This window comes from Rattus norvegicus, chromosome 17 (assembly GCF_021556685.1).
Source record: "Rattus norvegicus strain SHRSP/BbbUtx chromosome 17, alternate assembly SHRSP_T2T, whole genome shotgun sequence".
In the NCBI taxonomy this organism is placed as follows: Eukaryota; Metazoa; Chordata; class Mammalia; order Rodentia; family Muridae; genus Rattus; species Rattus norvegicus.
Window position 1 is genome coordinate 33,674,934 of NC_141550.1, and position 26,008 is coordinate 33,700,941.

General features: G+C 46.4%; 1 protein-coding gene across 8 annotated transcripts in view; it reads right to left on the minus strand.

The window, feature by feature from the left end:
- Positions 1 to 3,309: 3,309 nt before the first annotated feature.
- Positions 3,310 to 26,008, minus strand: part of Dusp22 (dual specificity phosphatase 22) — a 49,127-nt gene continuing 26,428 nt past the window's right edge. For 2 of the 8 annotated variants that reach the window (XM_087591031.1, XM_087591036.1), the window contains 5 exons: positions 18,359 to 18,408; positions 9,174 to 9,248; positions 6,527 to 6,698; positions 5,708 to 5,780; positions 3,316 to 5,565 (listed from right to left, as the gene is read on the minus strand). In XM_087591031.1, coding sequence (XP_087447157.1) covers positions 5,267 to 5,565; positions 5,708 to 5,780; positions 6,527 to 6,698; positions 9,174 to 9,248; positions 18,359 to 18,408 — 669 coding nt within the window. In that variant the 3' untranslated portion in view covers positions 3,316 to 5,266. 8 annotated transcript variants of the gene reach the window in all.

Here is a 26,008-nt window from a genome sequence, read left to right on the forward strand (position 1 = left end):
GGGTTTATATCATCTTAAGGCTTGTAGTGTAGTCCATCATCCTAAGAAGTTGGGGCAGGAACTGAAGCAGAGCCAATGGAGGAGTGTTGCTTGATCACTGGCTTGCTCGCCATGGCTTCCTCAGTTTATTTTCTTATACTACCCAGGACCATGTCCAGGGCATAGTGAGTCAGGCCCTCCCAGATCAATCGTTAATCAAGAAAATGCCCCACAGAGTTACAGGATGATCTGATGGAGGAATTTTCTCAAATGAGGTGTTTTCTTCCCAGATGACCTCATCTTGTGTGAGGCTGACAAGAAATTAAGTAGATCAGGAGCTTAAGGACTACATTGGTCTCCCAGAAGTTGACAATGAGACAGATAATCTGGCCAGGAGGAAGCTAGTGCCTCCCTCTCAATGACGAGGAAACTGGAAACTGACTTGTTCATTAGGCTTCACGAGTCTGGTTGCTGGGAGTCTGGTTCCTGGGACTGAGTCCTAGATGAGTGGACAGGCTCCAGAGTTTTGCAAAGATGTTTGCACACAGCAATGAGCTTCCTTGGAGATCTGCCGGTTTCTTCTTTAGCATTTCCCTTACATCTAACCTTAATATGGCAGAAGCTCACACACTGTAGCGTAGACTACTAAAGAACAAGTTTTGGCAATAAGTTCCTAGACAGCAGGCAGGACCCTAACCCTCACTTCCCCAACAGTCACTGAATTCCTGTTCCTCCTAGTTTCTCCCAACTCCAGTCTACTCCAGCCCTCTTGTTCTCATCACCATTAGTAGGACTTGGCCCAGGGAACTACTGTTTCTCACCCAGATGGTGGGGTGGTTACAACTGTCTCCTTCACGGGCCTCCAATCCATCCTCAACGATACACAGGTGTGACACAAAATTCTCGGAACATTTTTGTTTAGAATTCTGTAGATGTAGGGACAGAAGGCAGAGAGATGGGAGACTGTAGATTCAGAGCCAAATCATCTCGGCCTTTTTAGTCCCCCAGAAGCCAAGTTATCATCTCCTTATCTGACTTAACATCATCCTATCAGGCAAAACATTGGATTAAATTAATTTAGCAGATTAATAGCTTCCGCCAAACTCCAAGCTAAGATCTAAAAGCGTAGATACCATCTGAGGCCTATAAGGGAGATCTTCCCACTTTACTGAAACCTGCCCATTTGATGTCTGGGCTAATGGGTCTGGTATATGTTCTAATTTGACTTTCATTTTTTTTTAAATATAAAAAACAGCATTCATATCACTGACTCCATGGTGGAGCACATCATGCAGGACATTCTGATTTAGTTCAGAATAAACTATTTTACATTTCATTTGTGTGGGGCAAGAGTTTTTCTGTGTTGTGTGCACAGATCACACACCAGCTCATTCCCCACTATCCAGGGCACTCACCTATAGCACTTAGCTCCTCGTGAAGCTCCCGGGATTAGGCCACAGGAGATGAGAACAGGCCAGTGAGAGGCACTGGGCTTAGAAATAAAGGGGTGCACAGGTACTGGGGTCTCTGTGAGTGACAACTGGCTGTCACTATAGGTGCTTTTAATCTGACATGAGCAATCCACAATGATTCCAAACCCAACTTTTTTGAGCTCTGGCATTTTCCACAAGTGGAAAATCCCATACCTGATATCTCAAGTGACAAGCAAAAGTCAAAACACAGATGTGCTGACAATAATGTATGAGACAATGACTCCAGGCTCTGTGTACGCCATATGCATGTGTGCCTAAGGTTCATCAAGGTTAGATTTATGGAGGCTCCTGTTCCTGTTCCAGTCCCTAGTGTTTCCAGTAAGGGATTCTGGAATGTACCAGTACTGGACTGGCCAGCCCAGGCCTTTTCCAGCCTGGTCTGCAGCTCACCACTGCCTATGCAGTGCAGCTTAGTCCCTGGGGATGGCTTGGGACTCCCAGTGCCAAGCTCTACACCTTCAGGCTTCCCTACGTGCAGCCTCAGGCTGGGTTCTCATTCCTTCACGCCACACTGACTTACATGCCAGGTCTTTGAGGCTTCGCTGATTTCAAGACGCCCTCCCTTAACACCCCTGTCTCCTGGAGCTCCCTTTCACACTGCACCAGGGTGGCTGCACTGGTTCTTGCCCACTCCTTTGCTGTCACCACTGCAGCTTACTGTCCTAGGGCTCAGCTGTGATAAAGACAGATGCATCATTTGAATCAAGGAACGAGACGAATCCTTTTTCCCTTTCTGGACACTGACTCTATGCTGTTACAGGCAGGTCTGTGTTTGAAGAGAACCAACTAGAGAACCATTCCACTGGAACACAACCTTATAAGCCCCAGTGCCCACACAGGTGTGCAGTCCCAGGTGCCATCTTCAGCATGGCCTACAAGTACCTGGTTTGGTCGTGAAGACGGTGTCCCCAGGCTTCTAGCCTAAAGAGGTCAAGGCTGTACCCAGGGAGCGCCAACCAAAGCACAGCTACTGTTATGGAGGGACTTAAGCAGGGTAGGCACAGGCTCCAGGCTTGAGCTTTCAGTAAGTGAAACATTCCCTAATCTAAGTTTACAAATTGTAAGGGTAGTGAGAAACAGGCAGGGAGGGACATCAGGCTACAAGCAGTATTGGCTCAGAAGGACTGGGTTTGTCCCAGAGGAACCTGTTCTGCTCAGCTTTCTTACCCCCATGTAGGCATGACGGCTCTCCCAGGACTGCCATGTGCCTGGCTTATGCAGCCACAGTGTCCCCACAGCTTAAAGCTGGTTTGAGAGATATGCCCAAGGCTCCTTGCCTGGCACAACAGGAGCTTCCAGGCACAAGAGGTCAAGGTCAAGTACATTACCTCAAATATTACTTGCCTCATCTGAAGCTCAACTTTACCAGATGTAGACAGGAAAATTTGGTAGCTGGCCTTAAATTGCTCTTCAAGTGAGTTTTGAGTTACTTCATATAAAGAACTGAAAAAATGGATTTGGAATGAGTCTGTGGATTGCCTGGTCAGTGTGCATCCCTGTGGTATACACTAACCCCAGAGAGACCAAATAATCAAAGTGTTCACTCTGCAGGGACAGTGTCACTCTGTGTCTCACTTCTTTATACCCACAGAGGATCAGTGTTTCTTTTTGGTGCAAGGATGAAAGACACAAGGGAAGGGCATTACTCTGAGCTACACCTCCAGTCCCAACAGCCCCAGGCCAATTTTATCTTTTAGTCATCGTGTGTTATGTACCTTCCTAGTGTGTGCTGTCCTGCCTGGTGGAGAGAAGCACGTCTTCTGAGCCAAGACCAGGCTCAATGGGCTCCTCCAGAGAAACGTGGGACTGTCGTAGGCCACAAAAGAACACACTGCGCTTGGTATCAGACTTGGTTAACTTGCCCTTTATTAAGAAATCTGAATAGCGTTTGGTAATTCTACCGTATAGAATAACAACAGTGGGTAAAACACACACCAAGAGACATGTCTGGAGCTGGAGAACTTAACTGGAGGGCAGAGTTCACGCTGCACATTTCCCAGGTGCAGGCTTCCTTCTTGGGTATCGTCATGAGAAGCAGGTAATATTTGGAAACAGACAGAGCTCTTGAGATTATTGTTTGAGCCTTGGTCAGGTGGAAGGAACAACCACAGCAGTGGAGTTAAGGCAAAGATACTTTCTCTTGCTACAGAAGCTCCATAGTTCTTAACATATTCCAACATGATTATACATGCATTCCGTTTAAAATGAAAAATAAACAAGTATACAAATCACCATTGCATTCTTAAAAATAAACTCTACGTGACTTTTCTTTTTGGCAGCACCAGCCTGAGCTTTGTAATATTTCAGAAACTTCAGGTACATTACAGTCTTCTGAGAAAGGCCCAGTACTTCAGAATTCCCGGGGCAGCTGTGGAGAAAGAACATCACTGGCAACAAAAACTAAGACAGTGGAGAACCTACGGAAACATATGTCGCTGTTCACACGGGCACCACATTCAAGCTTCACTCCCTATGCTATTCCTTGGCTTACGGTAATTCAGTTTAGCTAACGATGCCGAGTTATTGGACATCTTTCCTTTTCTCACTACCTATGCAGGGACTGCACACATGGAGAGTTCAACCTCACTTCCCTGGCCCCAAAAGGCTCCATACACACAGGAAGACTGCTGCTTCTTACTCAGAGTCTTCTTACAGTTCAGAGAGACCTGGGTGCAGTGTCTTTAGGGAGAGGGTGAGTGTATTTTTCATTTGCATGGTTCTGCATGCTGAAGACATGTGAATTGGCATAAAGAACTGGACCCCAGACTGTGCAGAGCTTCTTGGGGTGCCTGCTGCCACAAACTTCGAGCTAAGGAGCTCCCATGGCCAGAATGTGGGGATTGACCCACTAGAAAACCTTATGGAAGCCAAACGGCAAATATTAAATTGCTCAATGACATAAGTATGCTCTTCTCTTTGGTTTCAAAAACAAAAGCCACATGACAAAGATTCTCAACTATGAAGCAGGGTTGATTGGGGTACCAAAGAAACCCCAACCTTAAAGAAGGAAGGAAGGAAGGAGAGAAGGATAGATGGATAGATGGAAGAAGGAGGGAAGGAAGAAAGGAAGGACGGAAGGAAGGAACCTCATGAGGTAGCTGAGTCAAAGGTCGAGTCCACAGCATACAACAATGAGCTCCGTGAAGGCTTAGGCATTTTAAATCACAAACTGCTATGGTGTTTAATGATTGTTCTTTCTTTCCAGTTCCTCCAGGTACATGCAGACCTGAGATGAGACCCCTGCAGCAAGAGGCTGGCCAGAGGTTTGAGTGTGTAAAAGCAGACAGAAGGTGGGCCAGACCTCTGGTATAGGGTTACTGTGTCTCAGGTCCTCCATGTCACCATACCGGATCACCATGGAAGTCAAATGATGCTGGACCCACACACAGCAGGCACCAAGTGGAACTCAGGGACATGATGAGTGGAGCATGACTTGAGCCAGCAGGGAGGCTGAGGTCTGATGTACTTATCAAGTCTAAGACAATGCTCACCAGCACCTCCCTTGTTCCTATACACATAAAACTTTCTGGGATTATGCCACCCTTCCTCTGGGGGGGGGGGGTCCTGTTCCTTCCTCTATACCACCAGGATCTGGAACACCACTGTTTCCAGCTGCTCACACCCTGAGCTCTCACTCACCACAGGGATGGGCTATTACTTGGTGAGTAGCTTTTCAGGGGCCAAGTTCAAATGACTTCCATGCGGATTGAACAATATGCCCATCACAGTTCTAGCAGCAGGGGCTTATAACTTTCAGCACCATAAACACTCAGTTCCCACATGCAGAGACACATTTACATGTATACTGGTTCACATTGCATACATTGGTAGGTATATATGCACACTCTTACACACACACACATGCTCTTACACACATATGAGAAATACACAGTGGCTGGGTAGCATCCCAGGCTGGGCAAGTTCAGGTGAGGAAAAGAGTGGGCCAAGGCGGGAGACTGAAAAGGCCTGAGTGGGGCAGGGTCCTGGGGAGGAGCCCCAAGTGCTCCACCTCGCTGCGACCTCCTCTTGTAGTCCTCAGAGGCGGGAGCCAGCACACCAGGCACACCAGCACAGGGTAGGCAACCCAGAAGCCCTGCAGCAGGAGGCAGACACAGGCTCTCTGTGTTAGGTCTCTGTTGTGTAGTTATTGTAGGTGAGAGCAGGCAGGGCTGAAAGGCTGCTCCACCGCCTGCTGCTAGGCCGGGGCTCCATGCGCCCTTGCTCTTTATATTTACCCAGAATGCTTTTGGCTTCTTCTGCATCCCGCAAGGGGTTCTCTCCATATTCTTCTCTCAGCCATTGCCGATACTGGAGAAGTTGGAGAGAAATCCCAAATGTTACACACACGTGAATTCCCAGTGACTCTCACCTCTTAAGCAATGGTGAAGTTCCCTCATAGAAACATGGAATAAAAGGTCATTGGGCATCAACCACAGCTTTGTGGTCGACAGCCAATGGCAAGGAAGAGAAATAGCTGTTCCTTTAGCTGTCTGATATCTCAGCTCATGACTCGGAAATCTGCTGACTACGCATCTACTTGGCAGACTTGGAACAGTTATGCTCTTGTGCCATCTGCCTGTGATAACCAGGACTGATTAAAAGAATCCACGGAGAAAACAGGAAGAGATAAAGTTTGCAAGTCAGAATCATCTTGTAGAAAGGTGACCTTGTTTCACTCCAGCAAAGAAGATAACACCTGGGTTACCACGGTTAGTACTGAAAAATAACCCTTTCCACTCTCATCTGCTTGATCATAACTTTGAAAGCTCGAAGGTTGAGGTGAATTCAAAACAGAAAAGAAAAATAAGAAAGCAGGCCAAACCAGGAAGATTAAGTACACCCACAGAGAGAGACAAGCTGATGTGGGCACCAGGTACTACACAACAGATCTTGCGGCTGCAGTGCAGGAGCACAAAGGATGCAGGACAACTCTGAGGTGCAGGGAGACCTCGGCCCCAAGGGCTTCTGCGGCCTTCCAGTCCCAAGGACCACAATTCTCTCAGTGCAAGTACAGCCCAGCGTGGCTGCCTGCATCTGAACAGTGCCCCACTCACCTGCCGCACTTCGTGTTTCTCAAACTCCTGCAGCTGCCTTTGGAAGCCCAGGTTGGGGTTGGCACAGGACCTCCCTGCACGAACGGTGTGTAAGGCCTCTTCCCAGCCAAAGTCGGTGACAGTCATGATGTATGCGATCACCAGTGTCACACTCCTGGAGACCCCAGCCAGGCTGCAGGACCGAGACAACCACATGTTGCCAGGACAGTTTGGGAACTGCAGATCTATCTCTAGCCATCTAAAGGGCCTCATTTTCAAGAGCCTGTCTGCCTTCAGGGTTTCATGGAGCAGGCAAGGCTTGCTAGGGAACCATTCAGGATCACAGAAGAACTGTCCTCTGTGGTACATGCTGGGGCTCAAGCACTCCAAGACTTCCAGCCTCATCTCCACACTCTCCTCGTAGGATGTGGTCTGGACATTTTCTATTTCCTTGGGCAATAATGTAACCGAGGCACAGAGAGGGCTTGGGGCTTCCAACCTCTGCACCAATTCCAACCAAAACCTACTAGGCTCAGAAGGCTTCATAGCTTCCTCAGTTACCACAGAGGAAGTCTAATCTGTGCTTTTTAAGGGATGTGAAGATCAGGTCTACAGTATTCTAATGACAACAATAGTATTGCCCTCTTCAGCACTGGCTTGCCACCACAGCTCTTTATTAGGAACTTGCAAGGGAGTTTTAAACAAATATATCCTCTTAGGTTGAAATTCTTTATGTGAATTCACCAGGAGGGAGAGACCCAGGGATTGGGGTTTCAGAACCTTTATCAACCACCCGCAACTGCACTCCAAGACACTTTAATCCAAATGGAGGGAGGCTGAAACAACTGCCATTTGTAGGGACTATACCACTGTCTTTAAAAACAAAACAGTATAGCAAGAAATAAACTATATTATTTAATATGTATATAAGCGTAAATGTGTGTGAATCTGCAAAACATCGTTCTTAAAAGCTACTGAAATATCTCCTGTCCTTTGCTGCTTTTATAGGTTACTTGCTCATGGCTTTTGAGTGTGGCTTTTCTGTCTTTTCTGTCAGGGGCTGTCACCAGCATAGCACCAAGAGAAGCACTTCATACAGCTTGTGCTGCAAAGGTGGGTGCTTTTACTCAGTCAAAAGACTTATACTTTCAGTTAATTAATGTTGCACATCATTGTAGACAGAGGGGAGATGATCAGTCTCCATTCAAACGATGGCAGAGGTGCGAACACACACCTAGAACTCCCAGGCGGAGTGCAGAGTACTGTACAGGCACTGCACTTACTACGCGTGCTGGCTTGTCTTTCTAGTCACTGTGTGTGCTGCTGCGCATGTACAGTTGTTCTTTCTGCCCATGGGTCACTGGCCCCCGAGCTCGCTGTGGTGTCCACAGTCTCACAGGACGGGCATGGTACTCAGTGCTATCAGACATCCTACTACATTGTCATGCATCTGTGACAGTGTGGTGCACCACAGTCAGATGCCAGCACGACGGCTGCTATTCTACACTGTATGAGAAGGGAGGACAAGGAAAACACATACATGTTTGGTACAGAGACACTTTCCTGGATACTTCCAATTTATGGATGAAATAATGGGGTTGGAACCCATGGACGTGGGACACTGACCTTCCATTTATGATAAAAAAGTACAGGAGACTACAGGTGGGTCACTGTCAATAAAATGTTTACTTCTAAGTATGCTTGGATCATTTAAAGTAAATGACTGGAATCAAACACACCCAACAAAAGCGGCAAATGGAAAGGAGTTGGTTTGATATTATAGAAATGTACGTCTAAGCGCCCACAATATATTATAGAAATGTACATCTAAGCGCCCACAGTATATTATAGAAATGTACGTCTAAGCGCCCACAGTATATTATAGAAATGTACGTCTAAGCGCCCACAGTATATTATAGAAATGTACACCCAAGCACCCACAGTATATTACAGAAATGTACGTCCAAGCGCCCACAGTATATTACAGAAATGTACGTCTAAGCGCCCACAGTATATTATAGAAATGTACGTCCAAGCGCCCACAGTATATTACAGAAATGTACGTCTAAGCGCCCACAGTATATTATAGAAATGTACATCCAAGCGCCCACAGTATATTACAGAAATGTACGTCCAAGCGCCCACAGTATATTATAAAAATGTATGTCTAAGCACCCACAGTTTCTGACAGAGTGGGTAGGAGGAAGCAGGGCTTTGGAATGACAATGTGGGGCCTGGTATGAGCTTTCCAGGACCAGCTGACACGTGACAGGCTGTCCTAGTGAAATGCCACGCTAGAAATGACAGTCTTTTGTGCCACCAACCTTGACAACATAACAATCTCTAGAAATCCTAGCAGTGACTGAATCAAAAACAAAAGCAAAGCCAGTTCGCTTTCTTCCAGAGAAAGGAGAAGGGACTACTAGGGAGCAGGGCCGCAGTGCAGCATGCGTGTGAGATACTGCTCCAGCATCATGCCTCCATGCCTGCCAGCCTGCTGCCATGCTGCTCCTCATGACGGCTATAAACTCTAACTCTCTGGAACCCCCAATTAAATGATTTATTTTATACGCTGTGTTGGTCTTGGCATTTTATCAGAGCATTAGATAGAAAGACATCAACTGGAAATCAAACTTCTGACAATATATTAAGCAAGAGTCATACATACCAATGTACAAGACAGCCCTCACCCTGGAGTCGGCACTCATGAATGAATTTAATACTTTCTTTGAAATGTCTTGTCCTATGAAGGAAAAAAAAGTAACAAGTAACGTTTACTACTTAACATCTGTTAGACAGAAACAGTTGCTGCCATTTCCTAAGATGTCTTCGAGTCTGCCGGTGTAGAGCCAGGCCGTGCTGGGGCCAGTGCTGTCTCAGCTTTTCCATGCTCACAGGCTCGCTGAGGCTTAGGCTTCCCATCAGAGTGCTATCTTCAAGCCATCCCTGAGTCACATGGTTACTGCTGACGGGCACAAGAACTGGAGTTCTTCCTTAGCCTGCTCTGTTCACCCTGCCTGTCACCCTGGCTGCGAACCCTGTACAGCTGCCGTGGCTCAGATGAGGAAGGTTTCCCTGTTGTGTGGATGGCCAAGCCTGAGAAGCCAGCTTACTTCTGACCGCCCTGATCCTGCGAGCTCCCCGCTCAGTCTCCTCGCTGCCACACTACATGCCCCTGGAGCTATGTGGAAAGCAACCTTGAGTTTCAACCTCTTCTGTGTGGCGCTGGAAGCATGGCTTAGAAGGCAAGGACGATGGCTCCCAGAGGAGACGTGACACGGTATCAGTATGCTTTGTGAACTGTGGAGTTTGTGATGACTGTGAATGTCACAGTTCACTACTCTGACCCTTGTCCTTCTTTTCTGGATACTTGTTCGGCACACAACTACTCAGGAGAGCCACTGTAGGTTCCCAGGCTATGTGTGTGCTCTGCACCATATGGACAGAGGTCTGCACTGTGGCACGGAGCACGTGAAGGCTGTGAGGGGTAGGCACAGAACCTTTTCCCAGGTATATTCTCCCTTCAGATGGCTTCCAAAGCACTGAAACCTCCAGAGCTGCCTATGCGCCCAGTGCACTTCTCTACAAGCGCTGAGTACTGGCCATTTGTCAGGGGTTATGATAGGCTGAGGGACAAGTGGGAAGGCATAATTCTCCTTGAAGAAGAAAGAGCACAAAAGAAAAGAAAAGAATCAGAATAGAAGCTCAGTGGGGCAAGAGGTAAGAAGCGTTTTCATTGAAGAGTGCATGTGCATATACAACATACACATCCATGCCTGCAACAAGTGTCACCGCAAGTGGAGATTCCAAGTGTACCAACCTAAGGACACCAGACATCTCTACACAGCGCAGCGCAGAGCAGCACAGCACAGCTCAGAGCAGCACAGCACAGCACAGCTCAGATCAGCACAGCACAGCACAGCACAGAGCAGCACAGCACAGCACAGCACAGCTCAGATCAGCACAGCACAGCACAGCACAGAGCAGCACAGCACAGCACAGCACAGCACAGCACAGCACAGCACAGCACAGCACAGCACAGCACAGAACAGCACAGCTCAGATCAGCACAGCACAGCTCAGATCAGCACAGCACACCTCAGAGCAGCACAGCACAGCTCAGATCAGCACAGCACACCTCAGAGCAGCACAGCACAGCGCAGCACAGCACAGCACAGAGCAGCACAGCACAGCACAGCTCAGAGCAGCACAGCACAGCTCAGAGCAGCACAGCACAGCACAGCTCAGAGCAGCACAGCACAGCACAGCACAGCACAGCACAGCACAGCACAGCACAGCACAGCACAGCACAGCACAGCACAGCACAGCACAGCACAGCTCAGAGCAGCACAGCACAGCACAGCACAGCACAGCACAGCACAGCACAGCACAGCACAGCACAGCACAGCAGATTCTGGTGATTTTTCCAGGAAAAAGACTCCTACATGTGAACACAGGATTCAGAGAACTGAAGCATTGCTTCCAAATGTCCTTGCCAAACCCTCCACCTGGTAGCACTTGTACCCAGGAGCCGGGCACATGAACAGGTGGGTGGGGCAGTGCCGGAGCAGAGGAACAGCTGACGGGAGCATGGCATGGTTGCATGTTTGGATGGCTACAGCAGGAGAACAGAGCTTCTCATGCTACAAGCCAAACAGCCCTCTGCAGTTGGCCAGGATGCCTCTGACAAGCTCTAACACTAGCTATCCCGGCCAGGACACTTAGTCAGTTGTTGGCAGCAAAGCTCTCCAGCTCTGGGAGAGGAGTTCTGCAAAGCTCAAAGTGCTGCCATCTAGCCGCTAGTCTCCAGCAGACAGCTACAGAGTCTAAACGATGTTTTAGAAGCACAGAACTCCAGGATAAAGTGTTGCAGGATGGGCAGCCACGTTCCCACAGGATACCAGCACCTTGCTGGCAGCCCTGGGAGAACCAGTCACAGGCTTCTCGGCAACACTTCTCTCTGAGACACCTTCAAAGAGAAAGTTCACTCACAGCCAATGCCCTCTTCCTCATACCAGCACCCAGGTGAGGGACTAAAGGCCCAAGCCACCTCACCTAGGTACAAAGTGTCCTGTGATGGCTGTGTTTATGTTAACCTGACATTGGCCAGAGTCGTGTTTGGAAGAGGGAACCTCAATTGAGAAAATGTCCTCAGTAGATTGGCCTGTGGGCAAACCTGTACTGCATTTTCTTAATTAATGATTGATGTGGGAGGATCCAGCTCACGAAGGGCAGTGGCACTCCTGGGCAGATGGTCCTGTGTTAGTCAAAAGCAGGTTAGCAAGCCATGAAGAGCAAGCCAGTAAGCTGCACTCCTCCATGGCCTCTGCATCAGCTCCTCTCCTGACTTTGCAGGATGATGGATTACAAGCTGTAAGATGACTGAACTCTTTCCGCCCCAAGGTGCTGTTGGGCATGGTGTGTTGTTGTTTTTACAATAGACTCCAATCTGCCTCATGGCTGGACTCCAGACCTCAGACGTGACAGACTCTGAGGTCACTTCAGACCAGTCAAACAACACAGGATGGCCAGATGGCACATTCCCTTTTAAACCTAAGTCTGTCCACACGGCAGTTGTCAAGAGTGTGTTGGGGTCCCTCTCCCACTGCAGGGCCTACCTTTTGGTAGGTTTCTTCTGGTTGGGAAATCACTAGTCTATAAGCATGGACAAGGAAAAGAGCACCAGAGCCACAAAAGCGAAGCCAGAAAGCAATGAGTGAGAGCCACCCAGGTGAAGGAAGACGCCACAGACTGCCTCAGAGCACTGTGCAATGAGCACAGCGGTGCAGAAGCCAGCTGAGCTCCTCAGTGCACACAGGACTCAGCCTTCAGGAAGTTACTGGGTCTAGAGGCTCATTCAGGGCTTGCTGAGGAGTCAGGCCAATTCCGCTGAGGCCTCCCTGGGAGCAACTTCTTATATCTGGGCTTCAGACCTGCATGTCCCAAACTCACACACTATGAAATCAGGCTTCCTATGGACTATGAGGCAGAACCTGGGTTCAAGAGCTGGCTTTGCTGCACCTGGGTTGAGCAACGCCCAAAGCTGTACTGAGCCCACAACAGTGTATAGAAGGAACACTTGTGTGCCTCCCTCCCTGTTCTGAGGAACACTTGTGTGCCTCCCCTCCCTGTTCTGAGCCCACAACAGTGTGTAGACGGGACACTTGTGTGCCTCCCCTCCCCCTTAGCCTTTCCATCCTTTGGTTTGCGTGTCTGTGTGAGATAGAGACTAGATCAACAATGACACACAGGATGCTGTTTCTGGCCACCAGTGTGCTGGGGGCAAGGACTGTAGAGCCCCAGGGCAGGCAACTGTCTCAGTCTAAGACACAGTGATGCCTCAGACACAAAAGTCAGGCACAAGGCCAAGCCAGGCAGACATTCCTAGAAATGTCTTTTACAAGAAAGGCCAGGAGGTGGGCTGGCCCGATGCTGCTCTGGTTTAAAACTGGGTGTTGCAGAGAGAGGTATGTGTGGGTTATTTCCAGGGAAAAAAATGACATAGTCCAAGCCCTGGTCACTAAACTCCCTCCTCCACAGTGGGAAATACCCACAGTCTGGGTTCTTTTATTTTCAACTCTAGTCTGAAGCAGAAGCACAGATCTGCAGCCGCATCCCACCACACGGTGTTTACATGAACGCCAGTTCCCTCTTTGTGTTCTTCGTTTGCTTGGCGGTTACCCTTCCTTCCACACAAAGGCATGTGTGACGGGCCTGCCTGCCTCAGGAGCATGCTCACAGGCGCACCATGCTCACCCGGCAGTGCACAGATGTGATCATATGAGCTGCTGCTATCAGCCCTCAGAGAGCACCTCCGTGGTGGTGGGCAGCTCTGGTGGCGAGATTGTCCTCTTGCTTTTCAGTGACTAGTAGGTACCTCAACCACCCATTCTCCATATAAGAGGCTAAGAGTGACCCCATGTTCTTGCTGATCTTCTGAGAGTTCAATAAAGGATGGTGGATGGAGAGTGTAAGCCATACCACATGACACCATGACACTCTTATGTGGAGACTTCTCGCTCTAACAGTCATGGTCTTAGATGCTGATCCCTAGTGTGATGCGACAGAGTCATTAGGTTAGGGCTTTGCTTGTTACAGTAGGAACACAATGACCTGGTCACTTGGAATGGTGGTGTGTCTTCAAAGCCAGTGGTATCAGACAAGGTTGCGCTGATAGCAAATGACACAGAAATATAAGATGTTTCCTCTCTGACTGCATCCAAGTGCATATAGAGAAAATCCCAGCAAAGGCAAGCAGCAATGGTCCTTTTTAAAGCAAATGGGCTGAGTGTTCTGTGTTGGGAGAGCCCTCCTAGGGCTGAATTAGTCCAGATATTCCAGGCTCCCCTGCCTGTCTTACAGCTAGCGCTCTGAAAGCAACCCCAGCATCAGTCACATACAATCTACACGCTAACAATGACTCCCCAACGTTAGGCCTCAGGAACTGTCACCATTAGAAAAGAACTGGAGGGTGTTCTTGTGTTACCATACTTTTTATTGTGCTAGGTACATTCATTTAAAAAGATAGCTTAAAAAAAAAGAAAACAAAAGCCCTTTAACGTGGCATCATTTCACAGAAGAATAATTTAACTCAAGAGTAATGAGGGCAGCCTGAGATGAGGGGGCTCTCGCTTGAGTGGAATGACTGCTGTTATAAAAAACACCCATCCCAGAATTCTCATTTATCCTACAACCAGGAGAGCAACACTGAGGGATGCAAAGACTTCAAGAACCATCTGAAGCACAGCCACAGTGGTGACAAAGCTCACGTACCTCTGATCTTGAAAAACTGCTCACCAATAAAAGAAGAAGGAAAAAGACAACGAAAGGAAAGTGGAAGACAGACAGCACCAGCTCTACTAAGACAACACCGGCAAACAACAGGGTGGTAAGACCAGGGTGCTCAGTGTACTGCTGACACTCGACTCTCCACAAGACCTCAAAAAACAGAGACCTGCTTGCCTCTGAAACCACAGACCACCACAGAGACCACCATTACAATGCAATGCTACAGACCCCAGAGCCTGAGCCAGCTCCCTCAGAATTCAGAGAACAGAAAGAAAACTTATCCATTAAGTGCTGCTTGGCTATAAACACCAACTTACTATGTAATAAAAGCAAAAAGCAAATGCAAGTGAATATGTATCTAAACATCTACTTTCAAAACACACTAGCATTCCTTACTTGAATAGAGAGGAAATACAGTCTTATTGTATAGATACTAAAGACTTGACAGAATTACCAATTCCATACATCATCTCCGATGAGATGGGCAGATTATTAACTGTGAAGGTTAAAGTGACCTGCTTCAGAGAACCCACAGAGAAAACAAATGCAAGTTGGTTCCATGTACTAAGCTCCAGCACTGGCTACCCGACACACTTAACACACACTCTAGCGTATCTCTTATTACGACAACATCATGCAAAACACACCACACTAGGGTTGTGAGGTTATCGGGAGACGGAGAACTTGAACTTTTCTATTTCCTGACTTAGGCAGGCTGGGTGGCTGGGGGAACTGAGCTAAAATTCTGTGCTTCTGTTATCTCAAACCAGCTTTCTACATTTCAAGTTCATAGAAGGTCAGATGGGGGAAGATTCTCTAGGATTAAGGCCAAGACAGAAAACCAACTTTTCTGCAGTTCAGAGCAACCCACTATCAGGTGACTGAAGTGTCAAAGGTCACACACCTCTTAACAAGCATAATCAGCCTATATACTACTGGTTCAAGGCTTTGCCGAGAAAGAAATACTCAGTGTTTATCTTACCACATGGCAGTAAGCATTCTGCCACTGAGTTATGATCCTAGTCTATGATTTACAAAATAAAGCGCTTCACCCAAACTTAGAAATCATCTTAAAAGTTACTATCTATGTTCAAAACAGTAAGCAGTACAGATTTCTAGGAGCTGTTTGTCACTGAAGAGAGGGAACCGGGCATCAGGAACTCAGTGTGGTCGGACGAGTGATCGCCTGTAGATAAGCATCAGGGTCACTGAGAGCAAGTGTAACAAACTATTGACTTTTCTCTTGCTTTAGTTACCCAGAGCATTAAGAATTTATCTTGGAGTTGGAGTGATGGCTTGGTCCCAGCAGCTGGAGCACTGGCAGATCTTCTAGAGGACCTCGGTTCAGTTCCTGGTGTACACATGCCGGCTAAAACTGGCTTTAACTCTAGTTCCAGGGGACTCAAAGCCAATCTTTGTGGGCTTACATGTTTGTGGTACACATAAACAGGCAAAAAACCCATACATGTAAAAGTAAACAAACCTTGTCTTTAGAAGATCTAGGTTAAAAATAAATACATTTACATAAAAAGGAACACTGATCTCCCGACCACCTGCATTAGTTGACACAGAAAGTGAAGGGTCACTGAGAATTCCTAGTGTTCTGTGAGTAGTGAATGCAGGAGACCCTAAGTAATCATATCAGACAGAGGCAAGCATTTGATTAGATCATGGAGTCACATTCACTGTTATAGTCTGAATGCCCCTTCCCCCAATTTGTTTATTGGGACCTTAACTCCTAAATCTGACAGTACTGGGAAACAGGGCCTGGTATGACGTGTCTGGTCATGGAGGTAGTGTCTCCATGGCCATCTCAAGCACTTGGCTTTCCTTCCATGCAGTATTATGAAACAGTAATGAGTCTCTCAACAGATATGGCAGCCTAATCTTGGACATCAAGCGTCCTGAACTGTGGGATAAAACTTATTTCCTTTCTGTATTAATCATGCAGTCTCAAATATTCTACTATAGAAAGAGAAAGTGATAAAGACACTCAGCCATCTTCACTGGCAATTAGATAAATAAATCAAACCTAAGCTGTCACCAGAACTTCTCAAGAATCGTTCCTGTAACTCTGAAGAAGTAGAAATAGATTTATACTTTGCAAGTGCCTAGAGCTCACAGAAATATGCTCATATAGATCTGGCTGTGCCGTTCCAAATCCTAAAGATGGGCATTTTCAGATGAGAATTGAATGTAACTAGTTAAAACAACCTGGAACAGTAGACGAGACTGGCTTGAAATCTGGGATTTTCTGACACTTGGTTGTTCATTGGTCATAATGCAGGACTGTCAGTACTCATATGTGATCACTGTTATGGAAGACAAAGGTAGCACTTAGCTCTTAGGGCAGTCTTATAGCAGGTCAAAGACCTTGTGTCCTGACTGCACATCCCCAGGATACATTCCAGCTTGATTCCTGACAGTCAGGTACTGACATTCAATAGCATGGTTGAATCTTGGTTGTAGATGCGAGCAAAGCAATCATTCCAAAAATAGTCACCAAAACAAGGGTAGAAGATTGCTGTGGTCTTCGGAGAAAGGCAGCGCCTCACTTCCTTCCGCAGGGACCATGCCCTTCCAACCACTTCTGTTTCTTGACACGACTAGTAACCAAGGAAGTTCTCCAATGTTGCTGTTTCTCCTTCCAGATGAGGCTACTACTTTGTTTTCCTAGTAAAATTTCCTCTGACCCTTTCTCAGTCTTAAAGTCTCCTCTCTGTGAAAGACCAAGAGTCAGGGTAGAGACAGATCCTGGCCTGGGCAGAACATGTCTGTACCAACTTTCCCCTTGGTCAGTGCTTTCCTGGTCTAACTCTATACCCTTTGTCCCCTGTCTGGCTATCCACTGACTGACAGACCACTGACTGACAGACTTACCCCACCCCTCCTGCAACAGGTCTATAAAGTCACAGCCTAATCCAGGACCTCCCTGCTCTCTGGCAGCAGAGACTTAAGGATGGCTGACATTCCAGTATCTTTTGGAGAAGCTGAGCAGTTGGGCCAGAAAACACGTCTACAGTCTGCCTTACTGACAGAAGATCTGCATGCACCAGCACACAGCAGAGGGAGGGGTGAACCCTGTGGTCTTCCAGACACAGAAACAACATTTGAATCTGCAGTGCCTCTGACTGAGGAGACACATGGATCCAGGAGGGCTGCTGTGCTGGTCCCCAGTATCCAGGCCAAGACAGCCAGAAAATCCGAGGCCAGGTTTTAAGAAGTGTAGGATTCATAGATGGAACTCTTAGCATCTCAGCCTGCAGGGCTCAAATGCAGGTCTGGGAAAAATATCACCTATCCATGCTGGGCCTAACTGAGACCAATGGTGCTTGTTATAACTGGGTCTCCAATGCTCCCTCCCACCCTATCAAGACTCATTGTGGACACTGCCATTTAGGTGAGCTGCAATTGTGAATCCATCTTAACTTGTTAAAATGACAAAGAAGACCCAGTGAGACAGGTTGGTGGATAAAGGTGCTTTCTGCACAAGCCTGAACCTGAAACAGATCCTTGGAACCCAGAGTGAAGAATAGAACTGACTCCTGTAAGTTGTCCTTTGATCCCCAAGGCATATATCATGACACACATGCCCACACATTCATGCATATATGATCTTTAAGTACTCCCACTTCTTTTATAAGACAGTCTGTCATTAGTCTAGGATTTTACTATGCAGACCAGAAAAACTCTCCTATGAGTTTCCAGAGATCCTCCAACACCTCTCGTTTTTGTAGGCTCTGGGGATCTGAACTCAGGTCCTCTGGCTTGCAAGAAACACACTTTATTGACCGAACCCTCTCCCTAGACTTAAAGACCCTGCCTATGGACATCCACGAGACACAGCAGGACTGGAAATCCATAGTTTGACGTTGGCTTCTCTAGCTTTGATTTCTGTAGACCCTCTTCCCCCACTCAGGATAGCAGCTCTCCCCAGGCTCTCACAGTGCTTCCTTATTTGCCTTGAGAGGCTTGTATCTGCTTTTCATTTAGCTCAAGAGCTGCTGGGACACACACTGTACTTGTTTTTAACTTTGCCAAAAAAATACAGGAAAAAAAAACTTACAGGTTTTGAGACGGTGAGTCTGCTGCTGGAATACACAGGTATTTAACTCCCTGCAGAAAGACGAAAAATATAGACATAAATAAAGCTAAGGAAGATCATACACAGTGGAAGTAAAGTATTAAAAGGAACCATTTATTCAGGTCCAAAAACAAAAAAAAGGAGAAGTTTTTTTTTTTTAATTTGTCTTTTGTTGTGTAGGAGCTGAGGAAAAGCTCTGACTCGGGTCCCTGATTCTTTTCCATGGGCTCGTCAGTCTTCATGCTTTGGTTTGCAAGGAGCATATATAACAAATTTAGATAAAATTTGAAGGATCCAAAAGAAAGAAAGAGAGAGGGGGGGAGGGAGGGAGGGAGGATGGGAGGGAGGGAGGGAGGGAGGGAGGGAGGGAGGGAGGGAGGGAGGGAAAACAAACCCAAACAACAACAAGAAGAAACAGAGCTGGGCACTTCAGTGTCAGGCTTCACAACTGTCACCTTGGCACTTGCTTATATTATACTTTCTACGTTCCTTTTGGACCCTGAATATCCCAAAAGACAGTGCTGGTCAACACCTTCAAAAAGACTTGAAAATGGAGATGTCGTGCCATAGCTTTCTATGCCATTTCAGTGTTAAAGAATTACATTTCCGAGGCTGTTGAAGCCTGGAAACAATGTTTCTTGCTCTGCAGAACAGTAAAAATCCGAGTGATTAAGTAATGTATTTCTTTATTTCCCTCTAATTTGAGGAAAAAATTCTTTACCCAAGGTAATGATTCAAAATTATGCCCAAGTTAAGTTTTATAGAAAGAAACAAAGCTGGTTTACTTCTGTACAGAAAAGACAATGTAGTTCTAAAATCCTCAGTGTCAGTCAACAAAGGGCCCAGAAATCTCAACGACCTTGGCAGTGGACTATGGTAAAGGACAGATGAGTCACTCATAAGTCTCCTCCTGGATTTGCCAACTGTCACAGGATTTTGTCAGCACATCTTGGACAGCCAGAGAGAAGAACTAACTAGTATGAGAGGCCAGCTTTATCACCAATAGTGATGCAGATATAGCCAAGTCCCTTGGGAAAGGAAGTTACGAAGCCACCTGCTTTTAGGTTTACTTGTCTTTCTGTAATTTTTACTGCTGACCTCGTCACTCTGGAAGGTCATTGGAGCTACAGCTGGACAGCTACAATACGGGCACCATGCCTATCTGCCCCGATGCTTGGGTGCAGGCTCAGGACCAGGCCTTCTATTTCTGGTAAGCTTACAGAGGGCAAACTGTGACCTAGCGGTATAGAAGAAGGCCGAACACAGTAGACTGCTGTGTAATGAGAACTGTGAGCTGGTTCTGGGACTTCAGCATGGGTCCCATTTCTCCAGCTTTCCGAGCCTCTACCTCTTAACCTCCTTTCTGCTGAAATTGACCTGTTGTTAGCAAACAACCACCTGAACAGTATAATCCTATCTCTTCCCATCTGCCATTATGGTGGGAGAGGGGTTTCATGCGGAAAACACCTCAAAAATAAAAACCAACTTCCCCTCATTCCTGTGTACCTTTCCAAGCTTTGAAAAAGCTATTCGCTCATAACTTGAAAGAGAACCATTACACACAGTGGTTATTTCAGTCTTCTGCATCTGCGAGAAGATGCTTTTTACCTCTTTTATTCCAACAGGATCATCTCACCCAAGAGCAAATGGACTGTGCCAGCAGGGAAGGGAAAGGAAGCCGTGGGCTCTCTCTTGTATGGCTTGGACTTGCTAGTCCCACTTGTCCCCTTCTCCCCCGGTCTTTGTGTTTCCTGGGCCCAGGAGCTGTGCTACGCTGAGAACACTGACCAGTTATTTTAAACATTTAAAGCCCTTCCAAACCTGGTAGCACATTACAGTTTAATTTGAAGGGTAAGGCACTAGAAAAGAAAGCACTTCTGCCCAAACCGTCCCTTCCCTCCTCTCTTCCACTCCGATCCACGTGCATGTTGTCTACTACACACACCCACTGCTTTTTCCAGTTGTCAGGAGTGCCTTGTTCTCTCCTTTGGCTCCTGAGTGAGAGCTGGTAGTTAGCTGGTCAGGCCCAGGAGCTTGTGAAATCCTTCTCCTCCCACACACTTCCTCCATCTTCATGGCAGGCCACACTTCCAAAGGGGCAGGATCCTCCAGTGTGCTACTGCCATCTCAGCCTGGCAAGCCCCAGCAGGCAGAAGGCTACGTGGACTCCTCTAGGACAGCACAGAAATGCCTACCTCTCCCTCGTGCTGATGGACGGCTGTTAGCAGAATCTAAAGTCAGCCCAGTCTATATACTGGGAAGATAGATCCAAAGAGAGAAAGGAAGAGAATGGACAGGTTAGGCTGCAGCATTGTGCCTGTGCATACGCCTTAGCCTGTTAGCAGGGGAGATGGGAACCACTGTGTTTCCTTTAGGCTGTGCCAGACAGGGCCACAGTTACTTGTGCTACCTGATGCACAGAAGCGACGAAGCTTGGGCCCAGAAAGTAGAATCTGCCCAGTGTGCAGGAGTCTACCAGCCACAGGAAACAGGTGGAAGCCACAGGATAAGGACGTAAACTGTGGCCATTCCAGGTCTCTTGCCCCTGCAGTGGAGAAGGGCATGCGGCTCCTTCAGCTTCCTACTCCTGCAACTTGTAAAGATGAATGTGTGCCTCTCAGTTACATTTGGGTACCCTGTGCTGTTAAATCCAAACAGAGAAAAAGACAAGACAGTGTAGCATCAACGATCATTTACCACAAGAACACTTAACTTTCTGGAATGGTGCCTGGCCCCTGGTTGGCACTCTCGCAAAGTCCTAGTGCTGCGGGCAGGTGCTAATCAACTCCATAGAGGTCACAGCATGAGAAGGGTCTGGTGTGTGCGTGTCTGTGTGTGTTTGTGTCTGTGTGTGCGTGCGTGTGCATGCGTGTGTGTTCGTGTGCGCCCATATGCACCTGTATGCGTGTGTGTGTGTGCTGTTAAGTACCACTGGGAAAGGAAGACGGCTGGTGTTTGGGCCACGCAAAGGGCATGCTGTCTATATATGCTCTAGTGACACTCAAACAGAACATAAACCACTTCACTGTGACCTACAATAAGAAATATGCAAATCAAGTCATTGAAGGAGTCAAAACTGTCAAAAAGGCTTAGCTGCTCGCCCCCAAAAGCATCTATTTATCATGACTTAGTCATTAACAAAGCACAGATATCTTTGAGGCTACGGAAGGCAGAACTGCAGCTACCTAAAAAAGGCGTCAGATGCCTGCACATGTGTACAGCTTTTAACAGTTAGTTACTAATTCAGAAAGCAGCACTGAGCCCCCTGTGCCACCAGAAAGCTGGGCTGACTTAAAATCACCCTGTTCTAATGAGTGAAATGGACATTTCCTATCTGTGAGCTATACAGGGGATTGCTCTCTGGAGAGCTTTGCAGAGTGACGAATGAAGGGAGTGGGGGGGGGCATGTTTAGTTACATTGTGTAAAAGATAGCAAGAAAGAAGGTTAAAATAAAGAACTTAGAAAAAAATCCAACAATCTGAAAATCTACTAAAAATACAATGTTTCCAGTAGTATATATAGTGTTTGCTATATGTTTTCTGCCTCATGTTCTCTATATTTTGAAACATGTAAAAATAAAATTGGTTTTAGTCCTCCTTGAGATAAAATTCTTACAAAATAAAGAATAAATATGAGTACTTTCTATGATGTCTCAGAACAGCAGGCTGGTGTGAACCCAGTTAACATTTATGGAGTTATTAACTATCAAGTCACAACTTTTCAAACTGCAGAATAGTTTAATGCTGCACTGAAGCAGGAAAGCTAGATCAGTTAGTGATCCCCCAGGGCTTTGAAAGAGTTTGTATGGGCCACTTCTTTGTCCTCTGTGGCCTCCTGAGGAGCCAAAATAACCAGGAAACAGCAGCAATACCGATGAGCTTGGCACCAGAGTCAAGAAACAAGGGTATGTGTAAACACTCTGCCCACAGTGAGGACTGACATGCTGACATTCACCACTCCAGGAGCCACATGGTCCACACGCTAGAAAACACAAGACAGAAGTAAAGGAAGTTACAAGGGATCGCCTGCCCTGAGAAGCTTCCTGCTGAAATTCTTGTGTTTAGGTTTTGAAATTACGTCAATAGCCAACACTGGGTCACGAAGAAAGTTAGAAAGAAATTACATATCACTGAGGAAGAAGAAAGTTCAGAAAGCTTACCAAAGGCTTGATCTGAACAAACCAGAACTGTCGTAGTCTCAAAAGTTCCACTATTTTTCAGTTTTCTGTTTCAGCAAGTATAATAACCACTAACAGGTAGGGTTTTGCCTTTCTTTGGACTGAAACTAAAGATTACACTTCAAACGATATGCACATACCTGAAAAGCAGAGCCAAGCTTCTGATCACAAAACCAGGAAAGAGGCCAAACTCTTGCTTGTTTCAAGTGTAATTTCTAAAGCTACTCCCACCCCCAGACATAGTAAGAGTCTTCTGAGAGTCCAGGTGACCTGCTGTGCAAAAGATCCAGCTGTGCACAAACATTCTTCCTCACAGGGAAGCAAGGGTGAAGCATGTATAAACAGAACTCTTTACAGCAACATGGCTGACCCTGGGGGGCCTTACAGCCTGTACACACAATCCTCCCTACACACAGGAGCTAAAGCTGCTCTTCTCATACAAGTGGCCTAGTAGAGTAGATATTAGAACCTGGGCAGGCTCAGGGAGGGAGGGATTGGAGATTAGCGATGGCCAGGAGGATGCTGCCAGGACACACAGGGGGCAACAGCAGAGGACGGAGGTTGTGAGCATTGCTCTGATCCAATCGTCACACACGGTATGATGCCTGTGGGAAAATAGGTACAAAACCAGCCATCTTTAAAAAAAAAGAACTCAAATTTACGCTCAAACAGAAGAGCGTAAATTCTGGAATGGAGTAGAAATCCACATGATGGAAATGTTATTTTAGCTGCCGGAGAAGATGTCGCTATTAGAATTGAGCACTAGAGACGGATGGGTGAACCAGGGGCCTTCCTCCTACAAACATGGCATCTTTTCTTTGACAAACAAGCCCATTCAGATTTCCAGGAGGCCTGCTAAGCAGGTCTTTCCAGTTCTAATGACACAAGGACAGACTACGATTGTACCAAGAGCACTAAGTTTAACAGTCCCTAACTACACTCCCAGAAAGAGAAATTACAATTAAAAGCAAAATTAAAATTTGGATTGGCCTCGTTTGCTCAGAACCATGACTGTATGCACCTCTACAAAACTCCAAAGTCACAGCCCTGGCACACACTTCTGATCTCAGTCCTTGGGAGGCAGAAGCAGAAGAATCAGAGTTCAAGTCCATTTTCAGCTATATAGCCGGTATGAGGCTAGCCTGAGCTACATGAGACCTGCCTCAAAACAGAAACAATCAAAACTCCAAAATCACACAGTGAAAGCATGTTTTATTGGTGATGATGACTCACAGCACTGAGGAAGCAAAGACATCAGTAAGTAACCTGGGACCCAACCTGGTTTGGGCTATCCACACTCTCAATGGTCAGACACTAGGCAGCCTAGATCCTTTTCCTGTACGTACAAAGCACCTAGCAACATTAAATCCATGCCTGCACTGGGCTACATGTGCACCCCCTCTCTAAAAAAAATAGGGTACATTTCTTTACCCCTAATAAATCAAATGTAGGTTTTCTATTCTAATCCCAATGTACCTAATATGAAAAATAGACAAACTGTTGCAGTTTGAACTGGTTTTGGGTACATTCACGGTAAAGCAAAACTGTATGCTCAAGTAATCTTTCAGGGAAAATCCCTTACTTACTATCCTGTGCCTATGCATAATTGGGCATGCATATAATTAAAACCAGATGCATTGTGGGAACATGCACAGTAGGAAAATGATTAGATAATCTATCACTCAAAATAGAGAACGACTCAAACGACACCCATTAGTAAGCAAAGTTTTTCTCCTCTTGAGTCCATCAAAGGAAGCGCAGCACAATAAATGGAGCCTAGATTCTTTCTTTACCCATGTGGCCTTCTTGCAATGTATTCTGATCTTTTCTACTGTTTGCTCTGAATAATTTCCTTGCTACTTGGCAAATCTCTGTCAGCACTCACCTTCAGCTCTCTGGATTAGAAGCCAAAAGCCTAAAAAACACTCAACACGCACGCATACTGACCACTAACTAGTACTCATTCTATCATGGTAAGGTAAATATACACAATGTAAATCTACTATCTTAAATTCATCCCCTGACCCACTTTCTTTGGTAGAACTAGAGACTGAGCCAAGGCCCTGCACAAGTTAGACAAATGCTCCAGTACCACACCATTATTCCCAGCCCTCCTTTCATTTTCTAAGTTGGCACATGGTCCTACTAAGTTGCCAAGATTGGCCTTGAACTTGTACCTCTGCCTCAGCCTCCTTAGTAGCTGTAGTTACAGGCCTGTGCCACCAGGTTTGTTTGTTTGTTTGCTTGTTTGTTTGTTTGTTTGTTTCAATCAGAGACTCTCTGTGCTACCCAGGCTGATCCTGAACTTCTGAATCCCCATCTGACCTTTTAAATACCCATAACTATATAGATAGCCACTATACCAGGCACCATACTGGCCTTGCCTAAGTGAACACTTCCATGAATGTAAATCATCACCACCATCCATATCTGGAACTTACTCTTCTTCCCAAATCAGATTCTGTACCCATTACACACTAACTCCCTTCATTCCCTACTCATTACCCCTGGAGATAACCATTCTCATCTCTGTCTCTGTAGACACTAGTATTTCTGCACCTCATATAAACCTAAAGGAAGTAAACTTTGAAAAACTAGATTCTTAGAGGTCACAGGCCCAAGAGATGAGAACTGTTGACTTGAAAGTTCCTTGAGATGTACATTCCAGACGAGACTATGTCAGTCTCCTTCATGAGGGCCTTCTTTGCACCAGTGTCTATTCCAGAGTTGCTGGAGACTGGTATGTCTATCATGTGTGTGCAAGCTAAGCTCAGTGCCTGGTCCATGAGTTTGGATTGAAGTCTTTCTTCAATCTAAGACTTTACATACATCCTAGAACAGTTGAAAAAAACTACATTGTATTAAAGGGAAAAGTGTGAGTCAAGGTTACATCCCCAAGAATAATAATCTAGAAACAGTCTAAGCACCATATGACTGGGAGTTGGAATTTGTTATAGAAAATAAAGAATAGGTGAGGTCTAGATTCTTATGAGGTTCTTGGTCATTTCCTTTTAATGTTTCTGATATGGCAAGAACGTCAATGTCGGGGGCTGGGGATTTAGCTCAGTGGTAGAGCGCTTACCTAGGAAGCGCAAGGTCCTGGGTTCAGTCCCCAGCTCCGAAAAAAAAAAAAGAACAAAAAAAAAAAAAAAAAAAAAAAGAACGTCAATGTCAGTGCCAATTACTAAAGAAGACCACAGCTGAGGATAAATCACAGTGACAGTGATAATGCGTGCCTTCAGTCTAGATGCTGAGCTGAACAGGCATTCTCTGAAAGCACCCATGTGCCACTGATTTTCCTGCGCACTAAATTTAGGCAAACACTACAAATAACAACTTCCAAGAACACTGTGGTCCTTCACGGGGTTTGGGGCGGGTGGGGGAGTGGGATGGTCAGAGTGGAGAGGTAAGATTTAGCCCGAGGTTTGATTTTGTGAGCCAAGATGCAAATCTC